Source organism: Pyrus communis, chromosome 9, assembly GCF_963583255.1.
Source record: "Pyrus communis chromosome 9, drPyrComm1.1, whole genome shotgun sequence".
Classification (NCBI taxonomy): Eukaryota; Viridiplantae; Streptophyta; class Magnoliopsida; order Rosales; family Rosaceae; genus Pyrus; species Pyrus communis.
The window spans coordinates 7,791,293-7,816,612 of record NC_084811.1 but is presented as its reverse complement, the minus strand read 5'-3'; the positions used below and the strand labels follow the sequence as shown (position 1 = coordinate 7,816,612).

At 36.0% G+C, this 25,320-nt stretch overlaps 1 protein-coding gene across 1 annotated transcript; it reads right to left on the bottom strand.

The window, feature by feature from the left end:
* Nucleotides 1–449: 449 nt before the first annotated feature.
* LOC137744626 (zinc finger protein 10-like) lies at nt 450–1,869 on the bottom strand. The gene has a single exon (XM_068484400.1). The coding sequence runs from the start codon at nt 1,584–1,586 to the stop codon at nt 603–605; it is 984 nt and encodes a 327-aa protein (XP_068340501.1). The 5' UTR covers nt 1,587–1,869; the 3' UTR covers nt 450–602.
* Between the last annotated feature and the right edge of the window lie 23,451 nt (nt 1,870–25,320).

Genomic DNA, 25,320 nt, shown 5'->3' with positions numbered 1-25,320 from the left:
GCTCAAGTTAATTCTAATCACAGTTGATATTTAGACTAGAGAAAGGAGTTGGAGCTCCCCTTGTGGATGCATGAGAAATATCTTGGAAAAACTCTACATCCTAATTATATGCAGAATTGTTTACTCGTAAAAGTAAGTTATATACTGGTATACATCTATTCCATTTCAAAAACTCAACATACAAAGCTACATGAAGATAATGATTTCACTTGAAAGGCGCTCAGAATCCTAAATTTCTCTTTCTTAAGTAATTTTTATGAACTTATTAATTTGTAAGGATCCTGTCAAGGAGCAAACAATTATATACAATGACAAATCGTAAGCTGAGATGCATTGTGATTATCAACAAAGACAAATCGTAATTAATTTCATCCTTTTCTGTAACTCCCATACGGTGGTTGTTACACCCTACACAAATTCATACAGCACTCCAACAGGATGAAATCAAATTAAACAAAGTCAGAGGCCTTGGCCTCAAATATGAAATTAAGGGGAAAAAGGTGCAAACTAAGGAGGATTTCATCAAACAGACAAGACCAGCAAAAGGTCAAGCAGTAAACTTATATGTTTTTATGATCAGCAGTTGATATTGCCTCTCTCTGCTACTTATTAACTTTAATTACCTTAGGTCGGTCACCAAGCCTGAGCTCAAGATCCAATTCTTCTATAGAGCTGGAGCTAAATTCAAACCCTTCAGCTGGTTGGAGATGATGTACTCTATCAACAGAACCTGATTTTAGGAAGAAGGGTATCGATGATGGGATTTCATCCGTTCTTCTTCTCTTGCAACTAACTATAGCCTCATCACCGTCACTGGAGACAGAAGTAGGAGCACAGCGGACAACCAAATTCAAACTCACAGACAAATTATGATCATTATTTGCGACTTGGTGATCACCTTTTGCCCTACAAGATCCAGAATATTCTACAACTCTCGAAATCTTCTCTCCTTCAATATGATCTCTCGCCACAGATTTGTTGTTATGATATCTGTTTGTGCCCAAGACTGACCAAGATTGAGGAGAAGATGCAGAAGAAGAAGAAGAAGGTGGAATCAGGGTTTGCTCAGCACAATTCTTTTTACATGGTAGCTGAGCTGAAAGCTTAGAAACTGAGGACGGTGACGATGTTGCAATAATACCGGGATCGGAACTAGGGTTTTTAGGGTTGTAAACCAGGGCACAAACTTGACGAGATGGGAATTGGAAACTACCCAAAGATGATGAAATGGGATTATTAGCACTATTTTGGACAGAATGATCATGATCCTGATGATGATGAAGGTTGTTTTGAAGGGCAGTTTCGTCATTTGGAGACTGCTTTAGTCTAGCCCTGTCTCTCCTGTGAACATTCATGTGGCCGCCCAGAGCTTGCGCTGAACGGAACTCTCTCCTACAGAAACTGCAAGAATAAGATCTCGGAGGCCATATGCAGCCTCCGAGAGGCCCTGCTGCGTCTTCGGCGAAAGCTTGTTCTTCCCATGAATCATCGTTTGAAGTTGGCACTTGAACATGATGATCGTGATTGGATGAACTCAAGCTGTTGTGTTTGCGCTTTGCCCACATCCAATACCGTGCTTGTTCCATTGTTGCACTACTCTCTGCCGCAAGGCTCAATTGTAAGGAAAATCAAAATTCCAAAAAATATAAAAGAAGATGAAGGGTAATCAAAGTAGATGGGGTTATGAAAGAAGTGCAATAATATTTGAGTGTATATATTTAAGTTGGAGTCTGAAAAGTACATGGATTGATCTGAGCCGAGGACGTCTGAGAGGTTGCTTAGGGTGATGTTTGATTGGAAGGTAATCAAAGTGGCAAATACTCTATGCCTTGCCTGATAAAATGGTAGCAACTTTTTCTTTTTGTTTAGTATTTCTGGTTGGCTTGCAGTCAGTACTTATATTTTCTCTCTGTTTTTTTTCTTTGGAGGGGGAAGCAATTAATGGTTTAACATATAATAAATTACTGTTGCGGGTCCTGATCTGATGAGTCCCTCTTGTAAGTTGAGGGTGCTTAGAGACAAACTGAAACAAACTGACTGAAATCTCCTTATGTAAAAGAGTGCCAAGATGCTTCAATTCCTCCTCCTTTGTACTTAAATTACATATACAATCAGGCTACACATGATATCATGCATCATCATTATTATATCACTAGAGACATTCAAACTTCAGAGTGCAACCGTCACACAATAAGATAATGTACAATTTATAACCACATACCGTAAATTGAGGCCGTCAAGGAGATAAATCGTATTTAAACGAAAAAAAATTTCCAACTAATTAACATATATATCATATCGGTCAACATATCATATATAACTACAAGTATAATTCTCACTGAACAGTAAACTTAGATTAAGAGGCTAAAAGACTAATTAGCAGAAAGGTAGCCTTGACGATTTTGTTTCAATTCTTTTGTTTTACTCATATTCCAAAGATATACACGTGTGCCGAATATTGTTCGTAGTCTTCTGGGTTGACAAGAAGCCGTCCGTTGTTGAACTTCTGGCAAGTACGTAACAAGATCTAGAACACATAGCCCGAGGGCCAAGACACATCCAGTATTGGAAAGAGAAGAAAACACCTCATACTTAAAGAAAGAAAAAGAGAAAAAGCAATGGCGATCGTGCAGATTGCTCCAGGTTTATATTTTGGGAACTAGATCCCCTCCACATCCAAGAGATCTGAGTCTAGTAATCAATGAATCCGGATCATTGAAATTTGATCTAACGATTACAAACAATGGGTCCCTCTAAAAGTTATAATAATTGTAGTCGTTGGATTAAATTTCAATGGTCCGGATTCATTGATTAGTGGGCTTAGCTCCTTTTAGATCCGGATGGGATCCAATTCCTATATTTTGATCTTCTCTCACTCCTTTACATCAACTTAGCTTTTTATCCAAAATGAGTCAAAATGATCTTTGAGATTGGTATAACTCTTTTATTTTGGTTTTTGAGATTTAAAATTGACAGAAGTAATCTCTGAGATTGTTAATAAATTTGGTCATTCCGTCAAAATTTTCTATTAAATTGAGGGTATTTTTGTTAAATCAACCCCTCAAATTGAATTGGTAGTTTCTTCAATTTAATGGAGATTTTTAACAAAATGACCAAAATTATTGACAGTAAACAATCCCAATGATCACTTCTATTGATTTTAAATCTCAAAAAACCAAATCGTGGGAGATAAATCGGACTTTTATTTATTTACATTTTTGTTGAACAGAAAACCCCAAACATAACAAAACCTACAACAGAACAATTGTACAACTTGGCCTAATCAAGTTTATTAATAGATTTACACATATGATTGCACTTATAAATCATGTACCTATGTATATATATATTCAAACAAATTTAATATTGTACGTTATCAAAAGAGTAAGATCGATCACAATTTAACCTATCGATGCATTTAATTTTAATGAAAAACTAATCATTGACTATAGATACTAGTAAAAAAAAAAAAAAAAAAACAAACATCTTGCGTGACAAAACGCACATCGTCGTGCACATCAAAATTTTAAAAACTGTTAGCAACGTGTATAAAAAATAAATGAAATAAAACTTTGGGCGACAAAATTGTCGTCGCGCAAACCATAGATTTTGTCACACAAAGTCAATTTATTTTATTTTTTATGTATTTTAAATTGTAAAAGAAAATTATTTCTTTTTAATTTTTTCAAATTTTCCGCAACAAACTCTCAATATATCGGTGCAAAATAAACTTATTTAATTTTATATTTAAAATTGTAAACGATTGTTTTCTTTATTTTATTATTTGTTAAATTTTGCGCTATGAAATCCAAATATTTTGTCTCGCAAAGTGAACTTATGTTCTTTTACTAATTCTATATTTTAAATTATAAAAGTAAATTATTTGTTACTTTATCTTTTTTTATAACTTTGTGTGCCGAATCCTATTATTTCATCGCATAAACTAAACTTATTTTCTTTTTATATTTACTTTTACATTTTAAATTGTAGAAGAAATTTTTTTTTTTTTTTAATATTTCATAACTCAAAACTTAAGAAAATGAAAAAGAAAAAAAAATACAATTGATAATATAAAGTTGTTTCTTTCTTATTTTATTTCATTTTGAAAATTTCACAACGTTGTTGCATAGACAATCTTCAAGACAATACGAGTGCATATTAGGTGGGATATGGATGATATAATTCAACTTTTGATTCACAAAAGGGAATTGTTATTGGCACTTCAAAAATCTCATTTTACACTCCAATTTTCTATAATTAGAAAGAAAAAAAACACGTGACGAGTGTATAATGAGATTTGCGGAGTGCTAATAACAGTTCCCTTCACAAAATTCTTATATGTATAAGTGATACAATGTAATTCAATTAATTAATGATTAACATTTTTAAACCACCCTAACGAGCATATGAAATCGTTGAACTTACATTGCAAAGTCTATGAATGGTTCAACCAACATTTGTAGTTTCCTATTGTTATGGCACTATATGTTAAAGCTCTTGTAAACATAAGTGGTATAGTGTGATCGGCGTTTTGCAAAGACATTTTCATAATTTGAGCCGTTCAAAATTTAGACCTCTCCTTCAAGATCATAAATAAGAAAAATTACTCAATACTGAAATGAAGAAGTCATTCTTTAGTAGTTGAAATCAAGAATGGATGAGAATTAACTAACATGTTTGCACAACGAATACCCACATTTCGTCGTACAAAGGAGCCTTTGTACGATGAAGTACTTCAATTCGTCGAGCAAAGGTGTCATTGCACGATGAAATACTGGTATTCATCGCGCAAAGTATATTCGTCAAAAATTGTAAATGATTTAGGGTTTTTGGGTATTTGGTCATGCAAAGCTTTTAGCGACGAAATTTTCCTTGTGCAAAACCCTAAAAATTTGGGCAAGTGACAAAAATAAGGCACGGGAAAATTATTTATGTTTAATATTTATAAAACTTTGTTCGCTAAATGGGATGCTTTGTGCGACGAAAGCGGGTCTCAAACATGGGAAGCGGAAATTTATTTTTAAAAACTTTTCACGATTGACAGGAAGTTATTTATCGCGCAAAGTGCTACATATTTTAAAACCAAATTAACTCCACACAAAAAAAAAAAAAAAAACCTCCACAATTTTCTCATTGTCTCTCCCTCTTCTCTCTTTCCCTCTCCCAAATCCAACCCTCTCCCTCCCTCTCTCTAGCTATCTAACTTACTATATGCTCTCGCACACTCACTTTCTTCTCTCTCTCTCTCTCTCTCTCTCTCTCTCTCTCTCTCTCACTCACTATCTTCTCTCTTTCACACTCACTTTCTTCTCTCCCTCTCTCTCTCTCTATCTCTCAATCTCTCACGTTCACTCTCTCCTCTCTCTCTCTCCCCCTTTCTCACTCACTCTTAATCTTGCCAAAAGGCATTTCCTCCCTAAATTTTAATTTTTTCAATGATGTGTTTTTGGAGTTGATTTTGAGTTTGAATGGGCCGGGTTTAGGGTGGGGGTAAAGGTTGGGATTGGATTTAGGGTAAAGGTATGGTGTTGGGAGGAGGGTGGGGCTTTGAGGTCGGATTTGGGGTGCCTGGGGAGGGGTGTGGGCTTTGGGGTCAAATTTGGAGGTGGGGTGGAGTTTAGGGTCCGATTTAGGGTAAGGTAGGGGTGGGATGGGTGTAGGCTTTGGGATTCGGGTTTAGGGTGGGGCTAGCCTTTGGGGCCGGTTTTGGCCTTTGATGGTGGGGGGGGGAGGGTGGGGTTGGTGTGGTCCTAAGGCTTGGGTTTTACGTATGTTTTTTGTTTTTGAGTATAATTAAATTGTGATGATTATAATTGGTTGGTTGCTTGAAATAAATTGATATAACTATTTCTATCTTATGGGGAATGTTATATTTTTAGGGGAGGTTAGGTCGATTTTTCGGTAGAATTTTATGTTGGTTTTTGGTTATTTAACTATGTTTGTTGTTTGTAAGGAATCGTTGGGACTATGACGACAGAAGTTGAGGAGCTAAGGAGGCAATTGGCATGGCACACCCCAATCGGAGTTGAGCTATGTTGGCCATCACCCGAAGGTAACGTAACAAAAGTGTGAATGATGTAAAAATGTAGATAAATTAAAACCGAAACTAGAATTTATTTAAACTACTAAAGTAAGTGCGTAGTAATGGGTATAACCCATAGAATACAAATGTTCAGAGCATAGACGACAAATAGTGCAGTCGAAACTAGAAAAGTACTTAGTACATAACTAGAAACAGTTTCTACATTTATTTGGGATATGTCAGAATCGCCAGCTAATCCTCGTATGCCATAGAGTAATTCAGCTAACTAGGACTTGGAGAGGTGAAAAACAGAAGGGTGAGTGGGCACAAAAAATAAGGGTTTATAAATCCATTTATTTTCTTAACATACTAACCCCTCACTGTAAAACATGTATAGTTTCTAGAAAACATACTACGTATATGTATGAAATCAAATGCAACTCAGCAGTAAATCCAAAAGCATGCCAAATCACGATATCACGACAGTAGCATAAGTGAAATCAAATGCTTAACAATCTATGACAGCATACTAGTTAGAGTCACCTAATGTGACCTGTATGACTGACCTAGTTTGCTCATCAATCTATGCTAGCACACGAGTTGAAGTTGCGTAATGCAACCTGTACGATAGGACTGGGTGTAATATATACACTCCAGTGCTACGATCACGTAAAGATTGGTGATAATCGCGGTCACCTACGAGTCAGAATAGCCTAATGCGACCTGTACGACAAAATTGGCACCTACTTGGATCCAAGGTAAGCATGCGGTGTAAGAGGTGAACATCACGTGAAAGACTGGCCCTGGCCTAGGGTGAGCACTAACACCGGGGTGCAGCAATGATGAGCGGACTACATGAATATATGCATGTCATAATGATTCAATGATTCCAGTCAGCATAATAAACTTACCTAAACTTACCTATATATCCCGTAGGATTATTTTAGCATCTCACAACAATGCAACATTTTTGAGCAGGTAAAATGCATATGAATATACCATGACAATAGATAAATCTTAACCACATAACAGCATTTTTTAAAATTAAATAAATCATGGCATATAAGAATAAATCAATTTAAAAGCATTAGTGGAAACTATAAAGTTTATATCCTTATATATGAAAACAAAATGCCCACTCACTGATATGTCGATGGATCGTAGCCCCTTAGACTCGCTTGCCCCGTACGTCCTCGGGGTAAGTCTCCCCTATATGTGAAACAACTAATAATAATTACTTAAATAACACACACGAAAAAGCTAGGAAAAACTCCTCATAGCTTGCTCAAATGGAAGGTTTAAATATACGAAAATGTTATACTCGAAGTCACAGACCTGCACATATCAAGCACTCGTCAGTCGGAGGCCGGACGCGCCCTTACACGCCGACAAGCTCACAGCCACATGCGCGCCCACGCACAGGTCAATGACTGACAGAATTCTAACGGACGTTAGGAATATTTCGTCAGACTTGACGGAATATTCCGTTAAATAGTAACGACGTTACCTGACGCCATTAGAATATTTTGTCAACTTTGACGGAATATTCCTCGTCTTCTCCGGTGATCCTCACTGTCCACCGTCTTCTGCCGTCGTATAGCGTCGCCAGATTCCGGAAAAAGTGGTCGGTTTCTGAAAATTTTTCAAAATCATTTAACTTCTTCATTTCTCAACCATTTTTAATCAACTTTATATGGAAATGAAGCCCATCACAAGGAGAACAAGATCTTACCTTCCAAAAGTCCAAAAATATATGCAAGAAAATCCGTCTCCTTATAAAAAACAATGTTCTAAATTAGCACACACGCGTGTACAACTTTACCCGCTAATAACGTATTTTAACGTAACGTAATTTTTTCGTTACAGATCTGATTCGAGTCTAATTTACACTTACGCGATCGTAACAATGAGTACTATTTAATTATGATAGCAAGAAAAATAATTTAAAGCTGCATAGTCACGTCTACGTCACTTTGCCAACAAGGGCATAAATGTCAATTTACACACTCGGGGAGAAATTACATAGAAAATTAGGAAAGGGTCGTCATAACCTACCCCCCTTAAGAAAATTTTATCCCCAAAATTTCAACACTATTGAAAATCAATCAAAGAACAAACGTGGATACAAATCTCGCATGCACTCCTTTGTCTCCCAAGTAGCTTCCTCAACTAAGTGGTTTTTCCACAAGACTTTCACTATACGAACGGTCTTGCTTCTGAGAACTTTGTCTTTCCAGTCAAGAATCTTCACTGGAACCTTGTCATACGTCAAAAATGATACTAACTGGAACACCATGATACTTGACGATTTCAGAGTTGAAAATTTTGGCTAATTGACTCAACGAGTAGTTCTCACGAACAAGTAGGAACTGTGCTGACTTGATAAGCCGATCTACAATCACCCAGATATAGTCATAGCCATTTCACGTACGAGGTAGCTTGTACACGAAATTCATTATGATATCTTCCCATTTCCACTAGGTATCGAAAGTGGCTATAGCAACCCAAATGGTTTCTTTCTTTCCGCCTTGACCTGCTGACAGACTGAACAACGACTCACATACTCTGCAATTTCTCTTTTCATTCTAAGCTAATAGTAGAAAGGTCGAATAGTACGATACATCTTAGTACTCCCAGGATACATCGCATATGTTGAAATATACACTTCATCAAGAAATTCTTTCTTCAGTTCTTCTACATTCGGCAAATACATCTGATTGTCTTACATCAGCATACCATCAGGCCTTCAAATCCTTAGATCTCTTTTTTTGTCGTTCAACACTGCTTGTTTTAACTCCTGGGATTCTGAGTCGTTCATCTGGGCCTTGAGAACACGATCCAACAAAACTGGCCTGACTTGCAAGTTGGCAAGTAGGGTTCCCCGATAATCCATTTCTAAAGTGGCTCCAGCAGATCTTAGGTCAATAAGAAGAAGAACACGACATGATAAAGAACATTAAGTCGGCTGTGAGATTTCCTGCTGAAAGCATCAGTTACAATGTTCACATGACTAAGGTGATACTCGATAATGCAGTTATAATCACTGATCAACTCCATCCACCTACGCTGTCGGAAATTATGTTCTTTCTGAGTGAAGATATACTTGAGACTCTTATGGTTAGTGAAGATTCGACATTTTTCCCCATAAAGGTAGTGCCTTCAAATTTTCAAAGCGAAAACAATAGCTGCCAACTCGAGATCATGAGTAGAATAGTTCATCTCATAGGCTTTAATTGTCATGAAGCATATGTGATCATCCTTCCATGCTGCATCAATACACAGCCCATACTCTTTAAAGAGGCGTCACTGTAGATCTCAAAATTCCCACTGTCATCGGAAAGTGCCAAGACAGGTGCATGAGTGAAACAATACTTGAACTGTTGGAAACTCCATTCACAATCATCACTTCACTCAAAATTAACTTCTTTCCTGGTCAACCTTGTAAGAGGCAGGCTATGGCTGAGAAGTCTTTCACAAAGCGTCGATAGTAGCCCGCAAGACCAAGAAAACTCCATACTTCAATGACCGTTTGAAGTTGTTCCCAATTTTCCACTGTTGTTACTTTCTGGGGATCCATGAGAACACCCTGAGCTAATATCACATGTCCTAAGAATGACACTTGATCCAGCCAGAACTGGCACTTATTGAAATTGGCGTACAGCTGATTCTCCTTTAGCTACTTCAAAACTAAATGTAAATGTCTAGAATGGTCAGCCTTGCTCTTAAAATATACCATAATGTCATCAATGAAGACGATTACGAATCTGTTAAGGTACGGGCAGAATACCCGATTCATCAAGTCCATAAAAGTTGTAGGAGCATTAATTAACCCAAACGGCATCATAAGAAACTCATAATGACCATATCAAGTTTGGAAAGCTGTTTTCGGAACATCATCACTTCTGATCTTTAGCTGGTAGTAACCAGACCTTAGATCAATTTTCGAGAAAACACAAGCACCACAAAGCTGATCGAAAATTTCATCGATACGAGGCAATGGATCACGGTTTTTAATCGTCACCCGATTCAACTGTCTATAATTGATACATAGCCTCAAAGTTCCATCTTTCTTCCTCATAAACAAGACTAGAACTCCCCAAGGGGATGTGCTTGGCTGAATAAACCTTTTTTCAACAAGTTCTTGCAACTGGGTTTTTAATTCCCTTAACTCCGCAGGAGCCATACGATAAGGAGTTAGAGAAATAGGATCGGTACCTAGAATTATGTCGATGGTGAACTCCACTTCACAATCTGGTGGTAGGCTAGGTAAATCGTTGGGAAAAACATCAGGAAAGTGTCTAACTACTCGAACGCCTTCCACACAAGCAAAAGTCTCTTCAGTCGCCACTACATGAGTTAAGTAGCCTTGACAACCCTTCCTTAACAACCACTTTGCCTTCATGGCAGAGATACTTCCATGTTTTAGACCACTATGTGTTACCGACAAATGTGACAATAGGCATGCCCGATCAGTGAAAAGTAACAATCTTTTGATAACAATCCAACTTAGCACGATTGTAATGTAACCAATCCATACCCAAGATAACGTCAAAGTCAACGATATCCAAATGAACAAGATTGGTTGGCATCACGACATTTTCGATAAGAATAGGGCATCCTTGATACTCCCAATTAACATAACAAACTTCACCCTTAAGCATCAAGAACTCCAACTCATAACCAAGGGGAGTGGGGTGAGGTTGAGTCTTTTAAGCAAACGTATGGAAAATAATTGAATGTGTAGCACCTGAGGCAATTAATATTCTAGCAAAATTGGCCAAGAACATTCAACGTACCCATAATTAAGTCGGGGTTACTCTACGCATCCTGCAAGGTGATGTGATTGACTCAACCTTGTGCTTGCTATCAGTCTCCTCAACCCATGTTTCCCTGGTTCTAATTTCCTCGTCCCTGGTTACCTTGACCTTAATTTGTCGGATTAGGCTGTCTAGTCGATACACCACTATTATAAGCTACCTCAAGGTTCTAGGACTATCCCCCAGCATACCACTGCGATCCGCCGCCCTAATACAGCATTTACGACGTATAGCCCCCTTGGTATTGTGGATAACCGCCCTAGTAATAAGGATCAAATGTGTATTGATATGCTCCTCCTAGATACTGAACTATGTCACCCTAATAGTGGTAAGCAGCACCATAACATGTCAGCATGTAGGTACAAGGTCCTTGAATCTGCTGGAGAATGACTGCATGTGGTACAGTAGGAGGCTGATTTTGCTGACTTTGTAGACAATGATTGGCTCTGTACCCTATCTGACCGCAAGTATAACATCCATTACTTCCCCTTTTACACTCACTGAAATGACGGTTATTGCATCTATGACAGAACAAAGCACCAGTATTTCTAGAATCCTTCTTATTCTGAAAGCGAAAACTACATGTGGCTTTGCCACCCTTCGCGGCGTATTGGAATTTGAACCACCGCTTGATGATCCAGAAATATTTCCACTTCTCTTGAAATTCTGGGTCTTTCTAGGGCCAAAAGACGACCACCCCCTGTTATTATTCCTCTGAGCATTATTATTATTATCTTCTTCCTTATTGTCATTACCGAGAACATTCTCAAAATCTTCAACCCGAAGCAATAAAGAATTCTTGGTAGGTAGAGCAGGGAGTAGAAGTCACCAAAGAACGCAATCACTTGTGAATCCCCTTCTTAAAGTAACAGAGCATCTCCCTTGGATTCCCAGTGATCTTGGGACAATAACGGGACAAGTCAGTGAAATTTCGGTGGTACTATGTGACTGACATTTTCCCTTTTTTTAGGTCTATGAGTTCCTCTTTCTTCTGATCCTTATACTCTGGAGGTGTGAACCTAGCCTCAAATAGGCATCTGAAGACATCCCAATCCATGGCCTCTTGAGCAGACAACGAGCGTGACTCCTAAGCCCACCATGATGCTACTCCCAAACGAAAGAACCAAGTCATTGTCTCGACCCATCTCTCCGCTGGGAGGTTCTCCTGTCGTTGCATAACTCGGAAAGTCTTCTCAACATGATCGATCCAAATCTCAGATTTCTCAAGTCCCTCATGGCCAAAGAAATTATTTATCTAAAGGCAGCATATTATCTCCAAGGTAGTCCTTTGGGGAGGACGAAGTGTGGGTTGAATAGCACTAGCAATAGCTTCACCAAGTTGCCCAAAATCGGGGAAATTAATCTCAGGAGGGACACGTGGCTCTCTACGAGGTGGCATGATTCTGACATAAGAGATCAAAATTTATTAGGACATATAGCACATACAAGGAATTCAGGACTGCCTCAACCCATGCTCTGATACCAAACTGACACACCCCGACCGAAGTCTAGGCATCACCCGAAGGTGACATAACCAAAGTGTGAATGATGTAAAAATGTGGATAAATTAAAAGCAAAACTAGAACTTTTTTAAACTACTAAAGTGAGTGCGCATTAATGGGTAGAACCCATAGAATACAAACGTTCAGAGCATAAATGACAAATAATGCAGTCGAAACTAGAAAAGTACTTAGTACACAACTGGAAATAGTTCCTACATTTATTTGGGATATGTCAGAATCACCAGCTAATCCGCGTTTGCCACATAGTAATTCAACTAACTAGGACCTGGATGGGTGAAAAACAGAAGGGTGAGTGGGCACAAAAAATAAACGTTCATAAAATCCATTTATTTTCTGAACATACTAACCCCTTGTTGTAAAACATGTATTGTTTCCAGAAAACATACTACATATAGGTATGAAATAAAATGCAACTTTACAGTAAATCCAAAAGCATGCCAAATCACAATATCACGACAGTAGCATAAGTGAAATCAAATGTTCAACAATCTATGATAGCATGCCAGTCGGAGTCGCCTAATGTGACCTATACGACTGACCAAGTTTGCTCATTAATCTATGCTAGCACACGAGTCGAAGTCGCCTAATGCGACATGTACGACATGACTGGGTGTAATATATACACTCTAGTGCTATGATCAAGTGAAGACTGGAAATAATTGTTAAATACCACATTGCCCAGGGGAGAGGATCTTCTATGCCTTATATGAACATGCCCACCTCCATATAGCACAAGGCCTTTTGGGAGCTCACTAGCTTCGGAGTTCATCGGAACTCCGACGTTAAGCGAGTTCGCGCGAGAGCAATCCCAGGATGGGTGACCCACTGGGAATTTCTCGTGTGAGTTCCCACAAACAAAATCGTGAGGGCGTGGTCGGGGCCCAAAACGGACAATATTGTGCTACGGTGGAATCAAGCCCTGGATGTGGTAGAGCCCGGGTCGGGATGTGACAATAATCGCAGTCACCTACGAGTTGGAGTCGCCTAATGAGACCTTTACGACAGGCTGCCACCTACTTGGAGCGGACTACATGAATATATGCATGCCATAACAATTCAATGATTCCAATCAACATAATAAACTTACCTGAACTTACCTACGTAGGATTATTTTAGCATTTCACAACAATGCAACATTTATGAGCAGGTAAAATGCATATAAATATACCATGACAATATATAAATCTCAACCACATAACAGCATTTTTTAAAATTAAATAAATCATGGCATATAAGAATAAATCAATTTAAAAGTATTAGTGGAAACTATAAAGTTTATATAAATATATACAAAAACAAAATGCCCACTTATGATATGTCGATGGATCGTAGCCCCCTAGCCTCGCTTGTCCTCCTACGTCCTCGAGCTAAGTCTCCCCTATATGCGAAACAACTAATAATAATTACTTAAATAACACTTTTATGAAAAAGCTAGGAAAACTCCTCATAGCTTGCTCAAACGGAAGGTTTAATGTTCTACTCGAAGTCACGGACCTGCACATATCAAGCCCTCACCTGCCGGAGGCCGGATATGCCCTCACACACCGGCTAGCTCACGGTCACACACGCGCCCACTCGCAGGCCAGTGATTGACAGAAGTTTGACAGACGTTAGGAATATTTTGTCACAATGACGAAATATTATGTTAAATAGTAACGGCAGTACCTGACGCCATTAGAATATTCCATCAACTTTGATCAAATATTCCTCGTATTCTCTAGTGATACTCACTGTCCGCTGCCGTCTGGATTCGCCGGATTATGGAAAAAAGTGGCCGGTTTCTAGAAAATTTTCAAAATCACATAACTTCTTCATTTCTCAACCATTTTCGACCAACTTTATATGGAAATGAAGTCCATGACGAGGAGAACAAGATCTTACCTTCCAAAAGTCCAAAAATGGATGGGAAATGGCCTAAAAAAGCCTCGCAAGTCTCGGCCTAAAACTCGACTGATGTGAAAATTAACTTGACACACAAATTAAACCCTAATGTTGACAATTGTAGTATATATGTAAGTAGAGATCGTTCTAGACCGGGGATTAACTAGGGATGCTAATCAACTTAAAAATGACTCAAAAACACAAAACTAGTCTTAAAAACACTTAACTAGACTCAGAACTCAAAATAAGCTAAATAGACTCAAAACACACAAACTAAGTTGAATTGACTCAAAACAGGTCCTAGAAAGTGATTTGGACGAAAATTGAACTCAAAAGACTCAAAAGACTCAATATGGACAGATTCTGACGAATTGAACTAAACTAACACAAATAAGAACTAAAGGGTTATTTGGACGAATTTTAAACTTTACTTGACTCAAAACACTAATATAACTAAATTCAAATAGATTCTAACTAAGTTAAAACACAAAATATTAAAGGGGAATTGGTTTTGATGAATTTAAGACTCAAACAAACTAAAAGGTACGAAATTAAGATGATTGAATGGGTGAAAGGCTAGTTAGAGGGTCCTTCTCCACACATGACATATGCATACAAACCAATTTCCAGTTATTATTCCTTTAGACTATGAATGACAATGCCCCAAATTAACCGTGAAAAGCACAAATTAACTTTCAGATTTTCCTTAACTCATTAAATTGGATGGAATACGCATTGCGACCACATTATCCTTATCAAGTTCCCTAACTATGAAAAGCATGATAGAAAGACATATCAAAGGTCATTAAGTTCTTTGAAAACCATAAGCATTGATGAGACATTCGTAACTCTGAAAAGCATGATACTCATACCAAGGATTTACTTAACACAATCATGACTAGTGACTTCCATTAGTTGTGAATATAAGTTCATAACAATTAGGTGAAACTCCCTTATACTCTAGCATCAAATTCATGCATGCAAATTAAGTGTCGACCCTCAATCAACATACATAAACAAGTTTTGATAACTCTGATAAGCAAATCACATTCAAGACTCAAGAAACAATAACTGGATGTAATCAATTCATATAAAACATATAATCATGGCCTCGAATTCACCTCCAACTATAAAGAAATTAGTTCTTCATGTTCATCATAATTGAAAACCAAATTAAAATCAACATTGAACTAAAACTAAGGATAGAAAGAACCCAAAAACACTCCACACTCCAATGGCAAGCTTGCGGCACTCCCTTGGATGGCAGATTGCACGGCACTCTTCTTCTCTTTCCTTCCTTGCTTGCGGCACTAGGGTGATTTAGGTGTTTGTGGTGTGAATTATGGTGTTTGATGGCTGAATGAATGAATGAGTGAATGAATGGATGGTAGAGGGTGCAGCACAAACTTAATATATATATATGATGAACGGCAAACCCTAGGGAAATCATATTAGGGTTTGATAAAAATCAGGTGGGAAAAGGACTAAGGTGCACCAAATTTGAAGGGAAAAGGATTGCTCAATTCTTTAAGGAAAAAGATTGTAGGTTCTAGAGCTTCTAGAAAAGGGAGAGGCGCCACCTTTCTAGGGATTCTACAAAGGGAATTATGGCAAATAGGGTCTTCTAGAAAAGGAATTATGGCAGATTTCTAGATGAACAAAGGCTAAGGGGTGCGGCACTAATGTAGGAACAAATAGGACCTCTAAAAATCAGGTATTTAGGTCCCCTTGCAGCTAGAAATAAGGTAGAACAAGATTAGGTTACGATAAGGTTTGGATAAGATAAGGTTGTTTGGATGATGTTCCATGTTTCTTGCTCTTTCCTTATCTTCTTTGTCTTGACCTTGTTTCTCCATATTTGTAGCATGTTCCTAGCCTCCTTTGACTTCAATTTCGTCCATCCACCTTGCTCCATATGCAAGCTATCCATTCCATGCCCAAAACTGCTCCAAATGGCTCCAAAATGCACTTTCTTGCCAACTTTGCCATTAGGACCTACAAACACACGAAAATAGCTTAAAACACTATAATAAATGAAAACTAACTATGTATTTAGCAAGAAAACAAGCTAACTAAGTCGCATAAATATGCTCCTATCATCGACTCCTTGAAACCATGCTTCTCGACGTTGTCTTCACTCCAAACTTAGCCTAGGGACTCTAGGGAGTTGTGTGGAAGCTTCCCCACGTCCTAAAACCTTGCAACTCACCCTGAAACTCATCGGAGGAAAACTTACCGAGTCCAACCTTCCGAGTTGGCGAGTCAAAACTCAACCGTTTGGAAATCGGTTGGTACGGTTGGGTTCGTGGTAACGAAAGGAACACAATGGTAGTGTTTTAAGGTTCGATCTAGAAGGTTTTGATGTTGTTTTTGAAGGTTGCAGAGAAGGAGAGAGTTACGGGGTGAGAGAGAGAAGATGAGAGAGAGGGAATGACAGCTTTTCTGATTGGTGGAAAAGTGAGGGAAATTGTTTGGTTGGGTGAAAGAATTGAGGAGTGAAATTGATTGGTGGTGAGGAATTTGAGGGCATGGGTCCAATTTAAAAGAATAAAGGATAAGATTTTTAGATTTTGGACAGTAAAAGTATTCAAGAAAATCCGTCTCCCTATCAAAAACAGTGTTCCCAACACTGATAAATTAGCACACACACGTGTACAACTCTACCCGATGATAACGTACTTTAACGTGACGTAATTTTTTCGTTACAGATCCGATTTGGGTCTAATTCGTGCTCACGCGGTCGTAACAACGAGTACTATTTAATTACGATAGCTAGAAAAATAATTTAAAGCTGCATAATCACATCCACATCACTTCGACAACAAGGGTATAAATGTCAATTTACACACTCGGGGAGAAATTACATAGAAAATTAGGGATGGGTCGTGACATGTTGGATCAAGATGGCAGATCGGCAGAGCAAAACCCCATCCAACACATCTCTGCAAACCCACCACAACAGACTTGTATTAGAATCTTATTATTGTACTTTGTTTCTATGTACACTTTTAATATTATATATATGTGTGTGTGTGTGTGTGTGTAGATATATTATAGATAATTTGATCACTATTTTTTCACTAATAATAAGTAGTTACGGACAATATTGATGAGTTTAATGGTAGACTATGTTGTGTTTAAATATTTTTATCACCAAGTGCATATTTAAGCTTTACTTAGCTTTAATTTATCAACTTGACGATGTTTCTTATTGTTTCTATATAGAACTGAAAGTGTTTAAATTAGGTTACAGGACTTCTATATCAAATTATCAATAGAATCGGTCAATTTTAGATTTACCGAAAGCTAATGAACCTCTGGCCAAAACTTTAAAGCTTGACCCACGAAATATCATAATTGGTCAGAGGTTGATTTGACTGACTGGATATTTAGGAATACGTGTAATGCGCCTATGGAAGATCACAGACTACAAGACGTCCACGAATAGGATGAAATGCATTTTTCATCTTTAGGGCATGTAAAGTTTTAAAATTTTATATACTACCAGCCCTCTTATACATGATGATCTATATAACCGTTATTTTTTACGCATCATTCTCGATGGACTTATTTTTTACTTACATGATCGTTGGATTGATGCCAAATATGTCATTATTCATATCTGTCTATGTCTAGAAAGTTAAAGGTCTTTAAAACGTTCTTATTCTATATGGAAAAGTAGTGAGGAGATCATATTTTGTGTCATATTGTTGTACTATATGACGTGGCAAGTAATGTATGTATGTCGTGTCAATTAATAAATTTATCTCATTGAATATAGATGGTATGAATCACTTATACCATATTAGATAGAACACTAATGTGGTATAAATATGTGGTTCCCCTAACTCTTCCATTGAGGGATTCCTCAATTAAACTTATTTGAGGGATTCCTCAAATAAACTAAGGGATTCTTTGTAGGGCCCTCTCCACATCGTATTTCAACGATCTAATCGTCTACCTTTTAGGTCATCTCTCAAAGATCACCTCTACTGAAAATTACCCAAATTCGAATCCCTTTGACCGTTGGATTAAATGATAATGATATTAGTGTTTCTTTGAAAAACTGTATTCATCTATTTTCTTCATTATCATTGGAAATCTTAATGCTTTTGAATTATCTAACTTTTTATAAGGATTATATATGAATTATGTACTAAAGAATAGACAGTTAATTTAATCATTGAGAATAGTTATAGAATGAGGACCACAAGATGTACCTCAATAAAATTATTTGAGGAATCCCTGAGGGTTTTGTATAATCGTAGAGATTAAATTTGATGAAGATCTTGAGCTTGAAGGCCTCTGGTTCTATTTATAGGCAATGGAGAAAGAGTAACCTCGATCTTATTACTGAGCTAGAGCGTGGGTAGATTGGTCATTTGATATTGACAGTGACTATAATTCTTGGTGGGTAGCCCTCACCTGTATTTTGTGGTGGTTCACTCGATCACCGTGGTGGCATCAGCATGTCGAATGACTCGTAAGTAGACACTTAAGGAGGCAAGATATTATTGAATATAGTCGTCTACATGGCAAATGCACTTCAAGGAGGAGCCTGTCTGAGCCCTTGGATGGGTTGAGATGGCCATTCGAGCCGGAGATAATATCCTTAATTGGGTTTCAAAGTTGGTGGGCTAGAGTCGTGCAACTTTGTGTAAATAATAAATAATTTAGCCCTTTATATTAATAGTCCTATATATATATTAGTCACTTTGTACTACGGTCTAGTGGTAACCTCTTCGCTTGTAAGTGAGAGGTCTTCGGTTCGATTCTCGCCAAAGCCGAATTTGAACCATATTATTGCAAGCCCATTGTGAGTTAAAGTCCACCCCCTTCACCTTAGTGTAGATAATATAATTTGTTCAAAATAAAAAATGTTCAACATATATATATAACGGTAGAAGAATTTTATTAAATTAATACAAACAAAAATGTGTACATCAAATGCCAAGGTGTTGGACAACCAAATTGGCATATCCAGCTCATTCTAAATTACACACATACGATCTCTACTAACAAAAGATGCAACCAAATGTGCAGTTTGATTGCTTACCCTCGCTCCTCGAAGTACATGCCGAAAGCGAACTGCTTGCACATATGGTTAGCTATAATCTCAATGTCATGAACAGTAATGTCCTCCTGCAGCTCTCGTTGTTTAGTGAGGATGTCTATAAGAATTTTGGAATCAGTTTCCATCTCAATCTTAACGACCCAGCACCATTGCAACCTAATAGACCTTCTCTAACTACAAAAGCTTTCAGCAGCGAGACTAGACCCACAATAGACATCGCCATCGCCACCACTCCCTTTGGATAGGCCATATTCATCACGTACAGTTAACCTTCATAAAACTCACACGCGGTTTGGTCCACTTTGGAGCACTCTCCACCGTCAGAATTGATCCGCATCATTATCTCAGGAGTATGCTCTAAACTAAATTAAATAATGAGAGATTTTGGATCCGGTCCCTAAACATTAATATTCTTTAACTAAAACTTAATGGTATTCAGTTTTTTTTATCAAACCCCCTACACCTCATTATATCACTATTAATATGTATATTTCTATAGTTTTTTTTAACAAACGATATTATTTACACTATGGGGGAGGGGGATTGACTTAGCCTTACAATAGGCTAGCAATAATGTGGTTCAAATTCACCTTAATTTGGCGAGAATTGAACCTAAGACCTCTCACTTACAAGTGAAGAGGAATATCACTAGACTGTAGTATTAAGGGCACAATGGGCTAGCAATAATGTGTTTCAAATTTGCCTTAGGTGAGAATTGAAACTAAGATCTCTCACTTACAAGTGAAGACGAATAACGCTAGACAGTAGTTCTATATGTTTGACATTTTATGATATTTATGATCTCACACACACACACACACACACACACACACACACACACATATATATATATATATATAATAAGATCAAGGGACCTATTTTTATACTTCTTTTTAACCTTTGAATTTTATAGCATCTGGTGATCCTAGTTAAAAGTGATATGGAGTATTTTAATCCATAAATGACAAGAATGATGACATGGAATATAAATAATCATAAATAAATAAAGAAAATCTGCAAAAACGTAAGAGGGAGGGATGAAGACCTCCATTGATTCTGTGATTGCCCATAACAACAAAATTTGGTGTGTCTTCATGACAATTTGACCAAAAGAAATAAAAAGTGATAATTACAACTTAAGGACTACATAAAATTTAGGTTTTTTTAGCCAAAGTGGTCCTTGAAATTTGTATAACTCATCATTTTGGTCCCTGAGATTTGAAATCAATAGAAGTGGTCCATGAGTTTGTCCATCATCAATCATTTTGGTCCTTGCTTGAAAAATTAAGGACCAAATGACAAAAATACCCTCAATTTAATAAACAATGGGCCAAAATGATTTGACAAAAATTAAGGGTGTTTTTATCATTTTATCTTTATTTAATGGAGATTTTTCAAGGAATGACCAAAATGATTGATGATGGACAAACTTAGGGACCACTTCTATTGATTTCAAATCTCATGGACCATTTTGGCTAAAAAGCCTAAAATTTAAGATATCAAAGTTTTGCCATAGCCCAATTCTCAACGAAAGATACTAGCCAAGGATGAAGACATAGGGTTTACGATGTAATTTTGTTTATTTAACAAAAGATTTAAGAGATCGAGTGATAGCTTGATATTCTTTGTGTGCTTTGGAATTTTTTATAAATCAAATTAAAGTAGCGTGTAGTGAAAGCATTGAAAACTTGTTTGTCATGATATTGGAATTAGGGTTTTGATGAACAAGTTTTATCCTCTGTAATTTTTTGGACCGTGCTCTTGCAAATCAAGAGTTAAAACCATAAGCACTTTATAATTAAATTCTACTCATGTTTTTTCAAGAAACATCTATTGGTTTAATTGCATGTGTGTGTGTGTGTGTGTGTAGATGTTATTAATCAAATATAATATATGGCATAGAGGGTTTCAGAAATATGGAGATTGAAAGAAGAAGAGGAAGAAGGAAGGATTGTTGAGTTTTTTTTCTCTTTACATAGTTCTTTTTTTTTTTTTGGGTAAACATAAAATTACTTAAATTAGTTTATTTATTTATTTCTACGTCATTGTCATGTCAACGAGAACATTTTAAGTTTTACTTAGGGACCGCTAGATTAGACTATATCTAAAGGTTGAGAAGAAGTGTAAAAAGTATTTGTCAAAATCTTTGTCCCTTGATCCTCTCTCTCTCTCTCTCTCTCTCTCTCTCTCTCTCTCTCTCTCTACATTATATATGGCATATAAATCTCATATTTAAAATCCCTTATTATATTACTATTAGAAACGGCTATAACAGAAAGAAAAAAAATCAAATTTTTTTATTGAATAAATGGATAAAAACAATGTATAACAATTTGAAATAATAAATGGCAAAAGAATTTATCCATAGTGTCGAAAAATAAGCTGTATAGTAATGTACCAAAAAATGCATATGGATACATTATTTTGATTGAAATTTTATTTGACTAAAACTTTATTAATTTGAATGCTTTGATTAAAAGAAAAAATATTAAATATACGTATTAATTTGTTCTTGTAATCCTGCAAAGATTAATAATTCATCTTACACTTATCAGATTTTTTGGTTTTTCAAAAAATAAAATGTTTTATTTTACATTTTTAAATGAGGGTACATTTTGAAATTGAAAAAGGGTAACATTTATAGATTTTACATTAAAAAAATGGGTTTATTTTTACATAAAAAGGTACATTTACCAAAAAAAAAAAAATTAGTACATTTTACATATAACAAAGTGGTACATTTATAAAGAAGAATGTGGGTACATTATAAGTAAATTATGAGTACAAACAAAAGATTAAAAAAATTAGAGCACAAATCAATTTTAAAAAAAATATAGGCACAAAAAGAAATTAATATATGGGTACAAATTAAAACTAAAAAAAAAAATAGTACAAATTAAAAACGGGTTGCAAATTAAAATTGGGCACAAACTAAAAATAGAAATATATGATACAAAGTATAGCCATATATATAAATATACCAAATCTAACGTTTCTAACACTAAACATATATATTTTAGAAATAAAATTTAATTATGCTGATATGTAAATATTTTATTATTGAAATAATGACATTCACTAGAGCCTAAGGAGTTTGATTAAAAAAAAATTGCAAAGAAATAAGTTTTTAATCAATGGTATAGAAGAAAGAGGGATAGAAATCTAATTTCTTCTTAAATATATAACTCGGTATTAGAAAATAAAAAAAAATAAAAATAAAAAAAGGAGAGAGAAATATATAAGTCTTTAATTAAATCATGAATAACACATGATAAGAGTTAATCAATTGTATTGAGATTCTGTTTAGTCATTAGTCATATTAAAGTAACAAGTAGAGCTCAAACCAGTGACGCGATGTATTGCAGCCAGCGGCCCAGCATGATATGCATGTATAGTATTACATTAATATTATTAGTAGATTAAAGTTCATCTACACATGCATAAACAAAATCATACGGGTTTTCGTCAACAGGGATGAAACAATGCCATAGAGACTGATTTTAATATGGAAAATGTCACATGCAAATGCCTGACCTTGATATATCTTGCTAAGATGGGTGCCTTCATTGTTCAAAACAATAATTAATTAATCCATTAATTCCAATATTTTAAAGAAAACATAAAGCAGTACATTTACTTTTCCTATCGTAATAATAATTAAAATTAGAAGGGCTAAGACTCTGCTTTTATGTTAGAATACATTAGTGAGATTGTCCTGTCCAGAAAGATTCTACGGAATTAATGTCCTCATTCTCAACTTGTTTATCTATGATAATCAACTAATTAATTATACATATCTTAAATGAGCCCTCCAGGTTCTCTATATAAAACAATGTAGCGAGAGAGCGAGAGAGAGAGAGAGAGAGAGAGAGAGAGAGAGGAGCTGAAGGTGTCATTTTTCAAAGACAAAAGAAGGTGCTGGTGAAGATCAAGAGATTATTCGAAGGTGTTGGGTGAGACATGACACTGAGTGACTGCAAAGTAATAGAGGATAAGAGTTTTGCTTGCTCACATATGTTCATTTTAGGACCTATTATACAATCATTCTTATACCTTTGGACGATCAAATTTTATTTGTAATCCAACTCGCCTAATCCATTATGATTCTTTCATTAAAAAAATTTCATATACTTTTGAATATTCAACCACATATATTCAGTTTAGTCATCGTTATTTTTTTACACTCTATCCTTCTTGTATACGTATTTGTTTCATCTTTAATGAATATTGTATTAAATCAAAAACTTTTTTTTTCTTTTGAATTTAGAGAGAATTCTTTTCTACTGTCCCCATTGAAAGGAAATTCTTTAAAAGCATTGCATGTTTCTCAAACAGCTAAGCAATATAAAGGAAAGAGCGTACTTACCTCTCCGTCTGCTTCCTAAAATATAATAAATTGACAGCATTTTTCTGACCGATTACTAATTAATAATTAAGGAGAACTGTTGGTAAGGTCATTATCTTTGGAACTTATTGTTTTAAAACAATAAAAAGACAAGTTTAGGTGCAATAGGGTACTATTTTAGAATAACTTAAAATACACGCATTTAGTAGACAGTATTGATTAGAACAGATATTGCCAATAGATTGCGTAAGAAGACATTCCACAAAATACCAAAGTCTTTTCCCTTTTATTCTTTTGGTGTTAATTAATAATTAACTCTAAAATAGGGGTTATCCTCTCCGTCCGGAACATCCTGTCATCATCTCTCTCTTCATTTCAAACAGAAAGATGCTATTATATATATAAAGATAATAAAAAAAAATATTAATGTATAAAACTAATACAAAATATGTTATTCATATTTAATTAACTCTGCAAGACTGCAAATTAAGCCCTCGATTCAAGTCATTAAGCAACTGCGTAGTGGCATGAGCATTGGTTCATGGACTTTGTCCAGTTAATGTATGAGTTGTTGAATTAATAATCTGTGAAACTGTGAGTATTGTTACTTAGTACTACAATCTAGTGATATTTCTTTTCATTTGTAAGTAAGAGATATTGGGATCGATTCTCGTCAAAGGCAAATTTGAACTACAACATTGGTTCATGGACTTTGTCCAGTTATTGTATGAGTTGTTGAATTAATAATTTGTGAGTATTGTCACTTAATACTATAGTCTAGTGATATTTCTCTTCACTTGTAAGTGAGGGCTGGTTTCGTATTGCTGTGCTTTGAAAAAAAAAACTGTTTCTGCTGTGCTGTGAGAATAAGCAGCTGTGAAATAAAGCAGTAGAGTGTTTGGTAAACTTTTTGGTAAAAGTTCTTTTGAAAAAAAAAAAAAAAAAACAATATTATAGTGTTTGATAAACTTTTATGTAAAACAGATGTGAAAAAAAGCTGGTTTTTCAAAGCTGGGTTTTGCAGCTTTGTGTTTTTGGCTTTTTTTCACCCAAAACTATGAAAAAGCTAAATGTTTACCAAACATAAAAAAGCTCCCAGCTTTTTTTTATAGCCATTTTTTTTTTAGAATCACCTCAATACCAAACTAGGGCTGAGAGGTATTGGGGTCAATTCTCGTCAAAGACAAATTTGAACTACATTATTGTTTGCTTATTGTGAGACTAAGTCCAACTCATCCCTTTAGTATAAATAACATTGTTTGTTCAAAAAAAAAAAAAAAAAAAAGAAGCTTTGAGTATTAGTCTCAGAACAAATCAAAATGTAGGGCAATGGTTTTATTGGGTAACACCACACGTTATAACTTTTTTGAATATACGATATTATTTACACTAAGGATAAAAGAGAGGGGGGTGGAGGGGGGCTAAGCCTCACAATAGGCTAGCAATAATGTGGTTCAAATTCGTCTTTGGCGAGAAACGAACCTAAGACCTCTTACTTACAAATGAAGAGGAATACCACTAAACCATAGCACTAAGTACGTAGCACCACATGTTATAACTTATGTTCAAAATAAAGGGTCCTTACATGCAAATAAGTGACAAAAATTTTAACGGAATTACCCAAAAGCTACATTGTGACAAATTTAAGGACCACTATT

Coding starts and splice junctions, on each gene's coding strand:
- LOC137744626 (XM_068484400.1), bottom strand. CDS start 1,586: ATGGAACAAGCACGGTATTGGATGTGGGCAAAGCGCAAACACAACAGC.